General features: G+C 40.2%; 1 protein-coding gene across 1 annotated transcript in view; it reads left to right on the forward strand.

The window, feature by feature from the left end:
• Positions 1-9,977: 9,977 nt before the first annotated feature.
• Positions 9,978-16,583, forward strand: part of LOC109040760 (fibrillin-2) — a 49,512-nt gene continuing 42,906 nt past the window's right edge. The window contains exons 1-6 of the mRNA XM_072300730.1: positions 9,978-10,116; positions 10,669-10,782; positions 13,485-13,628; positions 14,512-14,607; positions 14,829-15,023; positions 15,804-16,055. Of these exons, the coding sequence (XP_072156831.1) occupies positions 10,722-10,782; positions 13,485-13,628; positions 14,512-14,607; positions 14,829-15,023; positions 15,804-16,055 (748 nt within the window). The 5' untranslated portion in view covers positions 9,978-10,116; positions 10,669-10,721. The remainder of the gene's footprint in view (positions 10,117-10,668; positions 10,783-13,484; positions 13,629-14,511; positions 14,608-14,828; positions 15,024-15,803; positions 16,056-16,583) is intronic.

Here is a 16,583-nt window from a genome sequence, read left to right on the forward strand (position 1 = left end):
CGTGAAGTATCCACTTAGGTTTGTAGGCGCCAGTGAGCCTCTCGCGCTGACAGCACGCCGCTCCGCTCTCTTAGGCTTTAATATTTGTACTCGCATAGTTAGCCTTTTTTAACTCAGGATTTTGAAATGTTTGTACACTCTGCATTGATTATTCTTATTTAAATTGATGGGGGAAAAAATACATATCAATTTATCAAAGGAGAATAATAATATAATGTGTGTTTTTTTAAATATTGGTGGTTCCGCGTCAAATTTAATGATTTCCAAAGCTTTTTAATTTTTTCTTTCACATTTTGTGCTTTTATTGTGCTGCAGCGAGGTGTACGCGCAACCAAACGCTCAAAATTTGACGTATTTGACCCTATAAGATGGATGTACAAATGGATTAAAACTGTAGATTGCTTGCTTTTTGGTTTTTTTTCCTCTTTTATTCGTTTTTGCAGTTTCTGTCGGCACAACTGCAGCTTATTGAGATTAATGTCGCTTGGAAAAGGTTTTACAAATATTTGTCACGTTTTAAAAATATAAATGTTTTCAAAATGAAGTAATAATTTCGTAAAGAAAAAATTAAAAAAATAAAAAAAAGTACCTATACACATATAAGGTATACTGTACATCGAATATTTTAAGGATAGAAATAAAACCAAATGTTCACCAATGACAATTTAAAAAGATGATTCAAAAGGAGAAAGTAATAACATTTCATTTAGAAAATGAGCAACCATAACAATACCTCCTTCTCTCTCAATTTTTCATTTCCATATTGTCAATATAATTTTACATACCGACTAAAATATAACGCTTGAACCAAGTCACCGTTGCTTATTTTACGTGTGGGCGTAAACTACTGGACAAAGAAGGTGCGCGGACAAAAAATCGTTGACAAAATGTCCTGAAACCCACCATTTCATTTCACCCACGGCACCAACGGCGGGCTTTACTGCGAGGATCCAAAATGGAAGAGCGCCTTCAATTCTTCGCTCACACTGCAAAGATATCTCATAGACACGAATAGTTGCATACATGCGTAGGTTGTGAGTATCTTTTGTACTTCAGTTTTGAAGCAATTATGTTCTGCTCTTCTCCTCCTGAAATATGGGCTGCGTCTAGTTTTTCCTTAAAATGTTCCGTGAATTTTCTTAACTCGTTCAAAATATTCACAGAGAATTTATAAGAAATATTTTGCTCGGTTTTATTTTGAAAAAAAGAAGAAAACTTAATCGCTCCCGTTCCAAGTTTTCCGGTTGGTTTCAACCTCGAGATCATTTTGGATTTTTCCTGGACTTTTATCGATTGGAATCTGCTTTTCCGGGTAGCTTCGATGGACAAACCCTCCTCATACGCGCATATTAATTATAGGGCAATTTTATTTCTTTTTCAAATGTTGTAGTGGGGTCCGCATTCTCCGAATGCAGCTCATACGGTGCAAATTTGCATTCGCAGCAGCACGATTTAGAGGCTCTCTGGTATTTTTCTCCGGAAGATTGTCTTTATTTTTACTCTTGTTTTCTCTCTAAACACCAAATAAACGAATAATCGCGTGATAATCCGTTTGCTTTACCACATATTAATTACGTGTATAGAGTTGCAAAGTCTAAGCAGCATGAGAAAGCCACAACACGTCGCACAGTGGATCGAGCCAATCAGAGAGGTCGGACATCAAATTTTTGATCAAAACCGCAAATTATGATGTTTATTCCGTCACATTTTATATTTTAAGGGGTGACTATAGAAGAAAATTTTACGAGGAACCCAATGAAACCACTTTCAGAGCCTCAAAGTTTAGTATAAACGGAGTTAAAAGTTTTTAAAGTTTCCAAATAATGCCCAACCTCTCTTATTGACACCGTCCGCTGTGCGACTTTTTTGTGCAGATTAGCTCAATTTTATTGATGATAATACAGAATGTTCTGAATTTTGTTTTTTTAAAATTGAAGCAGAATTTTGTGAAGTAAAACTTTTCCAATCGCAGCACGGTCAATAGGGAAATGTCATGTGTTACAATTCAGATGCAGCGGAGGCCAGGAGACGAAGACAATCAACCGATGGGCGGTTGATGTTGCGTGTTGCGGAAGAGAGGGGGGGGGGGGGGTATGGGCACGGGCGCGTCATGTCAAGCGGGTGGAGTGATCATAACTTAATCGGATCCATGGTGCCGAATCGATATTTTCCAGGGATCTCCAGATTCGATCTCTGATAAGTTTCCCGGTCGGTTTCAACTTGGAGTCCAATTTGGATTTTTCCCGGAACTTTAGCGGTTCGAATGTGCTTTCCCGGGGAGCTTCGATGGACAAACACGTGGCATACGTGCATATCTACCATACTGCCGTGCTGAGCCAGAACGCCGTAAATCCATTAAGAATTTCCCGCGTTTTTTGGAACTTAACACTTAATGAAATACAAACTGTTTTACCCATACACCCCAAATTTTCAGGTTAAGTTCTTGATAGTATTTGCGGAGGAATTCTGTAAAAACATTGTCTCAGGGTACACAAGTCTTTCTGCTATGATGAATTGTTTCCAAAAAATGTAAAATGGCGTTTACAGCGTTTTTGCGTTGCACGGCAGTATAGGGCAGTTGCATTTTTTTTTTTTTTTTTCTAAAATGAGAGCACATGCGTTTTTCCATTTTTTATTCCATCAAATTTTACCTGAAAAAGAAAAAAACGAATAATTTTACTCGCTTGTATCACCTCGAGCGTTAGGTATTCAAATTTCATTGTTATGCTTCCTCACTCATTGTCAGTTTCGGATCTAATCGAATAAATCTAACCGAGACCTCCACTCTGACAATGTTGGGAACAACTGCAGGGGTGAATTCCGTGAATGGGTAGCAACAACCCCCTCCCACCTAGAGTTGCCGCTATTTTTGGTCTCTGAAGGTCTTCATAGGACCCAATGTCCGTATTCTCTCCATAAAGATACTCTTTATATAAGGTAGTCTAAACAGCAGCGAAGAGAGACCTTCCACCGATATTCCCGCAACGGTAGAATCTTTTTCTTGTGAGATCCCAACATTCAGATGGACTATTTGGAACTAAAATTTGTGGCTCAGTTTAGAAACAACCTACGTGTCATTAGCTGCACTATGAGCCTAAGTATTTTTACGGATCACTGGAAAAAAACACGTTGGATCTAGAGTCCAGACTCTTAAAAACATCGACAAGAAAAAATACTCTTGATTCAATCAGATTTAAGCTTAAATCAAGAACCAAGCCTCTTAATTTGAGCGGATTTCCTTTTGATTTAAGCTTAAATCTGCTTGAATCAAGAGTCCTTTTTCTTGTCAATGTTTTCAAGAGTCTGGACTCTAGATCCAATGTGTTTTTTTTTCCAGTGATGAGCCAGAAATTGCTGTTCCTAATTGCAAAATGTTGTCCAACTGTGGGCCTACTTCATTTTGGATATTCAGCAACGTATCAAGTAATCTTTTTGGCGAACAAGCCGTTTTAAGCAACTTTGTTCGGCGCATTGCATCATCCAAAGCGCATCACTTGACAACCAGCAAAAAGGCACATTTCTGTCAATTCCTCGTGATTCTCTATGAAAAAATATTTATTGTCCGAAAGTTACAATTTCCACCTGTCACCAGCGGGCTGATTATTGAAATTGATAGACAAAGCAATAGACAAAGAAGACAAAAAGGATTTGGAGGGATCCTATTGGTAGAAGCGGGTGGTTGCAATGGACAAAGGAGGTAGGTAATAGACTAACTAACGGCAACCCACGAGAGACCCGACAGTTAGTCCATCATTTTCCCCCTTAGTCTATGAGAACCACCCTTTTCAACCAATAGGATTGCTTTATACCCCCTATGTCTTCTTTGTCCATAGCTTTGTCTATCAATTTCAATGATCGGCCCGGCCCGCTGATCGTTGAAATTAAGAGACAAAGCGATAGACAAAGAAGACACAACGAGTATGGAGGGATCATAATGGTTGAAATGGTTGGTTCCTAGGGACTAAGGGAGAAAATGATGGACTAACTTTCGGGTCTCTCGTGGGTTGCCTTTAGTTAGTCAATCATCTACATTTTTTGTCTATTGCCACCACCCGCTACCATCAATAGGATCCCTCCACATCCCTTTTGTCTTCTTTGTCTATAGCTTTGTCTATCAATTTCAATAATCGGCCCGCTGGGGGGTCTTGGAGGGTCTTTATTTGTCGCTGGATGAGCATGAAACCTGTGCAAAAATCGGCAGCGCCGGATGATCGTGGCAGTGGCAGACCGCAGACCCGCAGTCGCGTCTAGCCCGGAGTTACCAGATTTTACGGACGTATCCGCTCGCTCCGCCCTCGGGATCGGGAAATTTTCCGTAAAATCCGCAACGCGGACTGGTGTGGTAGCCGGGTCAAAGACTCGGAGCCCATAGGTGACCTCTTAATTAAACAAACCGTGACAAACGGTCAATTAAGTCATCTGATACCTGATCTCCGATCCGGGGTCCCGATCGGAAGCCGACCGCAGTCTCAATCTCCGCTTCCGCGTTCATCCGCCCTCGCCCTCGCGGCCCTGTTGCCGGATTTCCAGTTCTGGCTCACGCTTTTCGAGGATTTTTCAAAGAAACTCGATCATTTTTGAGACCATCTGGCAACACCATCGCAGGACTGCGCTCCCGTGCTAAGGAAGAACCCCGTATGAACATTCGAGAGTTGCCGAATTTCCTTTGATGAAACGTGTGTTTTTGACGACATTCATGCACATTTTTCTTTGAAATTTCCAGATATTTTCACGCTTTTTGAGGATTTTCCAAAAAAACTCGATCATCTTTGAGGCCATCTGGCAACACCATCGCAGAACTCCGCTCCCGTGCTAAGGAAGAACGCCGTATGAACATTCGAGAGTTGCCAAATTTCCTTTGATGAAACGTGTGTTTTTGACGACATTCGTGCACATTTTTCTTTGAAATTTTCAGATATTTTCACGCTTTTTGAGGATTTTCCAAAGAAACTCGATCATTTTTGAGGCCATCTGGCAACACCATCGCAGGACTGCGCTCCCGTGCTAAGGAAGAACGCCGTATGAACATTCGAGAGTTGCCAAATTTCCTTCGATGAAACGTGTGTTTTTGACGACATTCATGCACATTTTTCTTTGAAATTTTCAGATATTTTTGATCAAATTGCGTACGAAATGTTCTGAAAACTTTGGGGGAAAATATTCAAAATTTTCCCTGTGAATTCGGTTTTTATCGAAGGAAATTCAGCGACGTCTGAAGGTTCATACGGCGTTCTTCCTTAGCACGGCAAAATAGACCAAAGGCCTAAATGATGGACTAACTATAGGGTCCCTCGCAAAGACGAGATATCCTCCAGTGGTCTCTTGGCGGCAGGTGGAAGCTTTTACTTTTGGGGATTCAACACTTCCTTATGGACAATCATAAGCAGGGCCGGATTTAGGGGGTGGCCACATGGGCCGCAGCCCATGGCGGAAAATTTGGGGGGCGGCAAATTTTGCAATTTTTTTAAATGTAGCTATAAAGATAAATCGGATTCGGAAAAAAAAAATTCAAACGAGAAAATGTGACAAAATCTCTCATTTTCTGAGAGTATATCTCTAATTTTGTCGTCTTCCTGTGATACAATAGACAGCACCTTTAATTAGTCGAGTTAAGACTAAGAGAGCAACCGAACACGGAATTTGGCCTGGAACGGGCGGCGCGGCGCAGAGAGCAATGATGACGAGAACTTATGCGATGAAAAGGAGAAACCCTCGGCGTGACACGGCCGCGGTCGGCATGTAACACATATTAGCGCCTACAAGACCGCATGAATACTTCACGCATTGCGTCAAAAGACAGTGCGGTCACTGCGGTCAGCAGCGGTCGGCGTGAAACGCATAGCGCATACCAGACTGTAGGAATACTTCACGCATTGCGCCAAACACTGTGCGGTCAGCGCATCGCGGCGGCGAAAGTTAAAATTATTAGACCACATTTATGTTTGTTCTTTCCTAATTCTTTCGTTCATTTCATATAAATGGAAGGCCTTGTCCACACAGAGATAGGTTTACGGAACTTAACTTTCGCGCCAACTTCCGTGAACTTTTGCTAGTAGTGTTGACAGGGCTTTCGCAAAAAATGTGTCCAACACGAGTAAACGCGTCTTATGCACCCCTCCCTCTCCGGCACTTTCACTTGATGGTTTTTATTGATGTTCAAAAACGAATGAGAAGGAGGCGGCAAAATACAGGCGGCCCATGGGCAGCAAGTAAGTAAATCCGGCCCTGATTACAATGGAGCAACTGTCATCACTCTTTTTTCGGTTGTTGACCTACCTACATGGTGGATGATCAGCTTCGGGTGACGTCATGAGCCAAACAAGCTCCCCAAACTTCGGCTTCTTTGCAAAACGAAACTGCCAACACGTTGTCAAACATCAACCATGTAGGTAAGTCACCAGTTTAATGCTGAAGTCCCGAAAGTAAATGCTTCCACCATAGCCGAGGCACGAGTGGAGGGTCTCTCGTCTCTGATTCGTCTCCGTCCGTACCCCTCAAGCCCTGGATAGACGATCAAATTCCGAACCAATTCCGATCAAAGTAGACATGCTGATGACTGGTGGTCACCATCTACCATCAAATTTTGACAGGCCGCACTTTTTTGTTCAAAGTAAGATCAGAACGGAGTGCCACCATTCATCATTTCCTGCCACAGAAAACATTTCTGCCAAGTTTTCATTTTAAAATGAAGCAAATTAATGAGTTTAAGACTAATGACTCCCGACACTTTGATGCTACTTTGATCGGAATTGGTTCGGGAATTTGATCGTCTATCGAGGCTTATAGCCGAAGTACGTGTGGAGGGTCTCTCCTCTCGTCTCTGATTCGTCTCCGTCCGTACCCCTTATTACTAGGCCAAATCTCATCAGCGACAATCACGGTCGAGGAATGTTAGCAGTCGGAAAGGAATCCAGATCAGATGCCGGTTGCTCAACCCGAAAGTCCGAGGGTTTAATCGATTTGCATCAGGATCGGGATCAGCTGGAGCAACATCTTTATCTGCAATTCTGCATCTCGGATCTTGACAAATCGCGCCGGCATTTTATTGGAATTAATTTGTCCACTCCTCCGTTCATCCGCTCCCGCTCCCAGTTGGCAGCCGCCGGGGCTCCCCCCCCCCCAGCCCCCTCCCTATCCCCCCGATTTATCCTATTTCACTCCTCGCTTTCGTCGACTTTTTTCTTGGTCCCATTATCAGCCCGCTTGTTAACTGTTTCAACTCCGGCGCGGCCCACGCGAATCTGGGAACCAAGGCCGAAACACCGACCGGTGGAGATTGAGTAACGATCCATAATTTCCATCGTGAAGCCATAGAATAATCAACATCGAGGAAATTGAGACTTCCCTCCCCCGGGAACACATCTGTGTCCAGGCCCGCTGCACCCTTTGACCAGTGGCGATTCTTGCAAGTTGGCAACTGTTTTCCTTCAATTTAAATCCATTAAAAATATCGACTTTAGGTGAGGCAGTTTGCCTCTCCGAGAATCGATTATTTTACATACTTTTAAATGGAGGAAAAAATACATTAAAAATTGCGTCGTTTTAGGCAAAACAGCCGTTAGTGACATTATTCCTCTAGAGAACCAATAAAAACGGTGCTTTCAAGTAAAGTTCCGCCTTCCTCTGCCAATTTCTAACTTGAAAGTGTGTTGGTTGTATATGTCCAAAATGCAACCACGGAAGCACGCAGAAGATAGCACGTGCGGTAGGGTGTCCCTTATTTTTGAAATTTGAGGAAAGTTAAGCTCCTCAGGTCTCAAAATGTGCTATGAGGTGTACAAATACAGCCGTACGTCGTACGGCTGTCTTGTCGAACACTATCCTAACATGAAAATGAATAAAATACCCTTTTTATGTAATTAAAAAAAACCGGTCGATTTTAAATCATCCAAACGATTTCGAAGAGTCTTTCGGGTGATTAGTGGCAATTTGACAAAGAACGGAGGCTTATTTCAATGAAATTTTCCGGTCAGACACTTCTGAGCTCGTTTTCTGAAAACTTCAGTTTTGCACTTACTGCTCTCTTCACTATTACGGCAGAGCGGATAAGCGGAGTATTGCTAGGAGCTTACCTATGAGAGACTCAGAGGACAAGGCGCATAAGTGCAGTTTTTGAAAAAAATTAAGATATTAATGATTTCAAGTAAAACTAGTCGAAGTGCATATTCTGTGAAAAATTTGCTCTCGAATTCCAATTTTTAAGCATTAAAAAGTCAGTTTGAACCTTCCCTCCGCCATAAGGATCCATGCAATTTCGGACACTTCTCTATTTCTCGAGATAGCAAAAACTGCACTTATGCACCTTGTCCTCCAAATCCCTCACATTATGTCTCCGTATAATCTCCAAAAATCAACGAAACCCAACCGGCACATCGCGGTCATCGCGGTTGTCCGCGGTCTGACACCACCGGTTCCGGGTGATCTGTGCATACGCTGCGGCTCATGCGCGAGGCGTGTGTGAGTCATTGAGAATGGGAGACGGTCGGGTGTTTATTTTCGTGTCGGTGTTGGTGCGGTCCAATGGTCCATTCATTCATCTGCCCATCCTCTCTTTTCATTCATCGGGTCCGAGCTCATTCATTCATCGGTTCCGCGGAGGCGGCGCACAATGGATCGAGTCAACACGAGATGTCGGACAAAATTTGAAAAATTTAAACGCTTATAACTCCGTTTATATAAAACTTTAAAGTTCTGAAAGTGGCTCCATTGGTTTCCTCGTAAAATTTTCTTTCAGAAGTACTCCTCAAAATGTAAAATGTGACGAATTAAACATCAAAATTTGCAATTTTGGTCAAAAATTTCATGTCCGATCTTTCTGATGGACTCGATCCACTGTGCGGCGGAGGTGGCGTCTGGTCTGGCGTGGTGCGCCTGCGGTTCGTCATCGCGTCTCTGTCCACGAGGCTTTGCCGTTCTCCTCTCTCTCTCTCTCTCTCTCTCCCCCTCCCTCTCCTATTTCGGCAGCGGGCTGATTCTTGGCATAGATGGACGAAGCTTTAGACAAAGAAGACCACGAGAAAATTGAGCAAGCCTATCGGTTAAAACAAATGGTTGAGATGGACTAAGTAGTAGACTATAACTAACAGCAATCCATGAGTGGTACTTGAAATTAATAGACAAAGCTATAGACGAAGGAGATCACGAGAAAATTTAACAAGCCTATCGGTTGGAATAGATATTTGAGATGGACGAAGTAGTCGACTGATTAACAGCAATCCACGAGAGGCGTTTTAGTTTGTCAGTCATTCATAACAACCACCCGTTTCAACCAGTTGGATCGCTGAATTTTCCCTGTCTTCTTTGTCTATGGCTTTGTCTGTCAATTTCAATAATCAGTCTGCAGGCTGATTGTTGAAATTGATAGACAAAGCGATAGACGAAGAAGACATACCTAAGGAGTATGGATCAATCGTATTGGTTGAAATGGGTGGTTCTGATAAGGGAGAAAATGATGGACTAACTAAAGTCGGCAAAATTAAAGGAAAACAAAAAGTGGAATTTCAGTTCGACGGCAAGGGAGAGACAGTGGTACAGTAAGGGGAAGTCGCGGAATCCGGACATTTTGTGGTCCGAGAAATTCCAATAAAAAGTCAGGGAATATGAAAATGAACAAATTTTGGCAACCCTGAACACTTGGAAGTCATACTTATGATTTGATTTACCATCGAATTGATCGATTGTCGAATGACACGGTTACTGAATTAGTCCACAGCCACAGCGCGCAGCGAGCCTGCCGTATCGCCAGCAGCGTCGTCCTCGTCGCTCATCGCGCCGCGACAAAATCATAACGCCTTCATTTTCGGACTTATGCAACACAGACAACCATCAAGCCGGAATAGTTGTATCCAGTCCTTGATGCAGGCGTTGACAGTTTTACTAGCGTCACGCACCGTAGTTCACGCGTTCATCAAGTCAAGACGCAAACGCGTTTTTTTCTTTTTCCGTCTCTTATCCTAAAAACGTATTTTATACTTTAAAATTTTTAATCAGATCTGGACATTGAATATTCATTTTTGTTTGTAATTTTTTTCCAGGCCAATGTATGCCGATCTCGTACTCGTAACTATTGTTGTCCCGGATGGTCTCTCAAACGCGCCACTGGCCTTTGTATTATACGTACGTATTATTCCTTCTTCGAATGCATGATATCAACCAGAAAGTAATTTTTTCAAGCAATTCTCATACTCGTAATTTAGCTCACATTGGAGATCAGGATTCTTTTTTATTTTCTTTAAAAATTGTAACAGCCACGGGACTGCTCATAGGACTGCAGTCCTTGTTTGTGTAACAAATTTTACTTTCAGCGCTGTCTGAACTGAGGGGCTTGAGGACAAGGCGCACAACTCATAGGTGCAGTTTTTGCTATTTCGAGAAATACAAGTTTACAGTTTCGAAATTGCATGGACCCTTATGGCAGAAAGAAAGTTCAAACTGACTTTTTTATGCTTAAAATTTGGAATTTGGGAGCGATTTTTTCACAGAATATGCAATGAGTACTAGTTTTACTTGAAATCGTTAATATATCAATTTTTTCAAAACTGCACTTTTGTGCCTTATCCCCCAGCCCCTCAGCTGATCTTCTTTTTGAACAAGAAGCTCTTTAATGCAACTTTAAAATAATGATTGTTTTCTCTTATCTTCAAGTTTCTTTGTTCTTTCTGTTTCCAGCGTTGTGTTCAAGGCAATGTGGCAATGGGACGTGTGTCAAGCCAAATATTTGTATGTGTCAGAATGGAAATATTGGAATCAGTTGCTCTGCTGATTTTAATAGCCTACATGCTGGTAAGCTTCTTACTCACTGAATGCACTTGTAATTTACCGGAAAAGACTTTACCGGTCGTTTTTCAATCTAAATCATGTCAATGATGATGGCTGACAGAGAGACATCAATCATTATTCTACCTAATAATTCTATTCATAAATAAAGTGAAAAAACCTGACCAAGAATATAATAACATCGACAAAAATGTATGCTAATTATTGTTCTATTGAAGGAAAGTGCAAAAAAAAAACTTAATTGAATAGGGTCAGTCGGTCTCCATTCAAAAAATTGTTTGCAAGATGAGGGTTGAAGAGAATTTATAAAGGAGGAGTTGCGTTTTGGGCCTTTTCCGGCCCCACCTGGATTTTGCTAAATGTTTCATATTTTCAAAGTACTAGTTTTAGGTAGACTCTGTGCCAAATATTAGACCGAACGGAGCCCATGCAAGGGCGCAGCAGCGCCTCAAACCCAAAATCCTGGAATCGAAAAACAATTATTTTCGTCGACTTTTTCGACTGTTATCACTCTTCCAGCACATGATTCTTATGTATTTTTTTGCGTACTTTTCGTTTCTGGCCTTTTTAAAGGCCTCCGATAAATTTTAAGGGGCCTTATGGCCCATTGTTGCCATTTTTGGCCCATTTTTAGGGGTTTTTTCCATTTAACACATTCAAAACTCAACTTAATCCAAAAACTGTGTACATTTTTGAAAAGTACGTAAAAAAATGAATAAAAAATGTTCAGTAAAATTTTTTCCTATGTTGCCAAATTTCCGAGAAAATTGGTCCCAAAGTGTCGAAAACGGCAAAAAATCGATAAATCGCCGCGTCTAAGGTTCAAGAAAGTGGAGTACATTTTTCATACTGTACCAGATAACAGCTCTTATCCATCCATACAACATACTAAAATATCATAGTTGTACCTGGATTCCCACGATGTGAAAATTGACCGAGATGTCGATTTTAGCGGCCTTTTTATACTTGAAGGCAGCTCTTTTGAATGTTTTTCGACCTTAGTCACCCTCTATGGGTGTGTACTATATGTATTTTTCTACGTACTTTTCATATCTGGCCATAAAAATGGCTTCCTGTGAGTTTTAAAAGGCCTAACGGTCCATTGTTGCCAATTTTCACCAATTTTTAGGGGTTTTTTTCAAGTTTACGTGTGTGAAACTTAATTTAATCTAGAAACCGTGTACAATTTCGGAAAGAACGTAAAAAAATACATAGAAATGTGATTTGTACCTTTTCCCTACGTTGCCAAATTTTCGAGAAAAATCGTCCTGAAGCGTCAAAAATGCCAAAAATTGGATTAATCATCACGTCGGAGGTTCCAGGAAGTGAATTTCAAGTTTTTTTTCACTACAAATAACGTATCGAAAATGGAAAATTGCAATGCATCTCAAGGAACATGTAATGGCGCAGATGAACGTGACAAAACGGGCCCTCAAGGTGCTTTTACTTTATCCTTCACTCCAGTTCACCTCTTTATTCCTGTAACCTCGAGATAATCCTTGGTTCTCAAGATGCTTGCTACAGGCCAAATATACCGAAGAACAGAAAATGCGTGGAGAAAGTGTCCCACGATCCACATGAATGTCATAATTCACTTCCTGGAACCTCCGACGTGATGATTAATCCAATTTTTGGCATTTTTGACGCTTCAGGACGATTTTTCTCGAAAATTTGGCAACGTAGGGAAAAGGTACAAATCACATTTCTATGTATTTTTTTACGTTCTTTCCGAAATTGTACACGGTTTCTAGATTAAATTAAGTTTCACACACGTAAACTTGAAAAAACCCCTAAAAATTGGTGAAAATTGGCAACAATGGACCGTTAGGCCTTTTAAAACTCACAGGAAGCCATTTTTATGGCCAGATATGAAAAGTACGTAGAAAAATACATATAGTACACACCCATAGAGGGTGACTAAGGTCGAAAAACATTCAAAAGAGCTGCCTTCAAGTATAAAAAGGCCGCTAAAATCGACATCTCGGTCAATTTTCACATCGTGGGAATCCAGGTACAACTATGATATTTTAGTATGTTGTATGGATGGATAAGAGCTGTTATCTGGTACAGTATGAAAAATGTACTCCACTTTCTTGAACCTTAGACGCGGCGATTTATCGATTTTTTGCCGTTTTCGACACTTTGGGACCAATTTTCTCGGAAATTTGGCAACATAGGAAAAAATTTTACTGAACATTTTTTATTCATTTTTTTACGTACTTTTCAAAAATGTACACAGTTTTTGGATTAAGTTGAGTTTTGAATGTGTTAAATGGAAAAAACCCCTAAAAATGGGCCAAAAATGGCAACAATGGGCCATAAGGCCCCTTAAAATTTATCGGAGGCCTTTAAAAAGGCCAGAAACGAAAAGTACGCAAAAAAATACATAAGAATCATGTGCTGGAAGAGTGATAACAGTCGAAAAAGTCGACGAAAATAATTGTTTTTCGATTCCAGGATTTTGGGTTTGAGGCGCTGCTGCGCCCTTGCATGGGCTCCGTTCGGTCTAATATTTGGCACAGAGTCTACCTAAAACTAGTACTTTGAAAATATGAAACATTTAGCAAAATCCAGGTGGGGCCGGAAAAGGCCCAAAACGCAACTCCTCCTTTTAAGGTAACTTTTAGTTTTAAATTAGTGCGCATTACGATAGACGGAAGGTGACTTCACATCCTGCTTAACTTATTTAACCTTGCATTCTCTTTAAGGTAATGAAACAAAAGTCGGATTTCTTGACTCACACGCAAAAAATGGAAAGAACAGTTGCCCATACCCTTGTTTGAATGGTGGAACCTGTGCCGGCACCAAGTGTGTGTGCAAACCTGGCTACTCAGGAGAAATCTGTTCGGAGCGTAAGTTTCTTATGGACTCTTTACAAAGTGTACTTAATTCAGTAAAATTGTTTGGGTATAGGTAACTAGGGTTTTGGATGGTAGACATTTTACAATTGTCTTAAAGTTTTGTGTGAAGAGTTTGTCTCATTAAAATTACTTCCAGTTTCAAAATTTATGCTCAAGGAAATCTAATACTATGCTGAATTATATATTATTTCATTATCCAAAAGTGCAGGTGATAACTCAACAGAGTAAGTAGAAGGAATTCAATAATTTAATAAGAAAACATAAAGATAGACAAAAAATGAACAACTCCCAGGATTAATCTATTATTACTCTGATTTGACTTGATGTTCTTGGGCATTGAGGAAAAAAAGGAGGTGTTTGCATTTCGGGCATTTTGGATGTTTTTGATGATGTAGGTCGGTACGGACGATTTTTATCATCGATTCCCTTGGAAATGGTGTAGTTTGTGGACAAAAGTCATTCGATGTGAAGTGTTTGAAATTATATCATGAGTTGATTTAAGCAAAAAAATCGAACGTTATGGTCTCTTTTCCATACTTCGACTTCCGGATTTTGCTAGAGTACCTGTACCGACCTACGTAACGGGGTAAACAATCCTCAGGATGCAAACAACTCCTTTTTTTCTCTATGATTCTTGGGCGCTGTTAGCCCCATAATGTTCGTGGAATACTCCTCTGTACTCTTTTTGAATTTTTGTGGACTAAGTAAACTACCTCTTCTTGGGGACAGTCACATTCAATTCATAAAAATACTGCATTTCAAAACTATTTCAATAACTAACGTGAAATGCTTACAACGACTTTTAATGTGAAGTCTACATAGATTGTTTTAATCTCGTAGTACATAATTTCAAAAATATCATCTTTCTTTCCAGCAATTTGCAAAGAGCCGTGTTTAAATAATGGGAGATGTATTGGTCCGGATAGATGTGCGTGTGTCTACGGATATGCTGGAAAGACATGTGAAGCAGGTAACATATTCATAAATTTATATTACTTAATCTCATTTTTCTTCCGTGTATCGTTGCAATGATTGTTCTCACGAAATATTCTGAGAGAGATAGAGAAATAATCAATTGCTGATGATGTTTGTAAAATATCTCGCAGTTAAAAACTTTCACCTATCAACTACATACTTTAATAGGTAGGTCTAATCTGAATTTTTAATGTAATTTACTTCAATCTTCTACAGATTATCGAACAGGACCTTGTTTCACTCAAATTGAAAACACGATGTGCCAAGGACAGCTTGAAGGAGTTATTTGCACAAAACAGCTCTGTTGTGCGACCATCGGAAAAGCTTGGGGTCATCCATGTGAAGCATGTCCACAGCATTTGGATTGTGAAGAGGGTTTTCTTAAAAACATCCATTCTGGTCAATGTGTAGGTAAGTGCAGTTATATTCTTTGTCCCCCTTCGTATTTTATCTCTTTTTCCACCAGAATGTAATATATAAAGAAGCAGATCTGGATTTTGAAGGAAAAGTTTATGATTTCAGCAGAAAGAAAAAAATATTTGAACTTCTTTCAATTAAATATTACATGATATGCAACGCTACAGTTACTTTTTAATGCATAAATAAAGAAGTTTCTTCAATCTAGCAGTTTTGCCTCCTACATGGTGTAGTGGTTGTGGTGCTAGCCCTACAGTGAAGATGTTCCGGATTCGATTCTCGACCAGGTGACTTGAGTTTGATGGTCTCAATTAAAAGTTGCCGAGGGCTAGTCGTTAAGTAGAGACCGAGAAGGATGGGACTATCACTTAAAGCGCAGGATCACCTGAAGCATTTAAAGTGAAGGGGAAAAAAAGTTTCTCCTATTGTTGAGGCTCATGCCATGCCTGATATTAAGCTCTACTGTAGGCGAAGATTCAGCTCATCTATTGTACATATTTCTTCAAAATGATTCAACTTTTCCAAGGTTTTTTCCTATCTTCTGTCTCCTCTACCTGTGTCCTTTAAGGGTATATTTGACCTGTACTTAACTTCATGATTCAAGTGGTATTTTGATTATTTTTCACTCCCCTTTTTTATCCTTGCCAATTTCAAGATCAACTTATAGCATGGGAGAAACCCTTTGATGAACAGCGTTCAGAGTTCTCCAAAGTGGAGGTGAATAGTGCTGATTTACAAAATTATATTAATATTCGTTTGATTCTTATATTTTAGAAATTGATGAGTGTGAAGCAGTTCCTGGGCTCTGTAAAGGAGGAACGTGTGTTAATACTGTCGGATCATTCAAGTGTGAATGCCCAAGTGGGAAAACTCGAAATCCTGAAACTAATTCTTGTGATGATCTAAATGAATGCGAAGAATACGAAAATATTTGCCAAGATGGAACTTGCGTAAATACTGACGACTCATATTATTGCCAATGTAATCCTGGTTTCATCTCCACCCCAGATCGAAAACACTGTCTAGGTTTGTATCAAAACTCAGTAAAATGCTCTTGGAAAATATTTGCAATTTTCATCCGTTGACTACTATCAGTGTAGCTGTGAAAAACTTGAAAACCTTTCCAAAAAAAATTCAAGAAATATCTGATGATGGCTGTCATGAAAAGGATTCTAACGAGTAATAAAATTCTTAGTAAACAGTAGTTTAGTTCGGTGATTTAACAGTCTAAAATCAGTAGCTGAGCTTGACAACAAGAAAGAACAGGTGAGAAATGAACAAGGTGTGTCAATTTGAAAGCCATTAAAGGAAACTACAACCCTTTCGTATTCACTCTCATGGGTGCTAATAAATTATACTTTTAATTACTCTCCTGCATTTTTTAATTTTACGGTTACATTTCAATCATTTCCAATGAGGGACCCTGAATAAACAGGATTATTTTTGCCCTGGCCGCCAGTTTTAAAATATTGACTTCTCCACTTGCGGAAGTCTCCAGTAACTTTCAATGGTGCACTCTGCCAAACTTGAATTTAGAAAGCCCACTTTAAAAAT

Source organism: Bemisia tabaci, chromosome 5 (genome assembly GCF_918797505.1).
Source record: "Bemisia tabaci chromosome 5, PGI_BMITA_v3".
Classification (NCBI taxonomy): Eukaryota; Metazoa; Arthropoda; class Insecta; order Hemiptera; family Aleyrodidae; genus Bemisia; species Bemisia tabaci.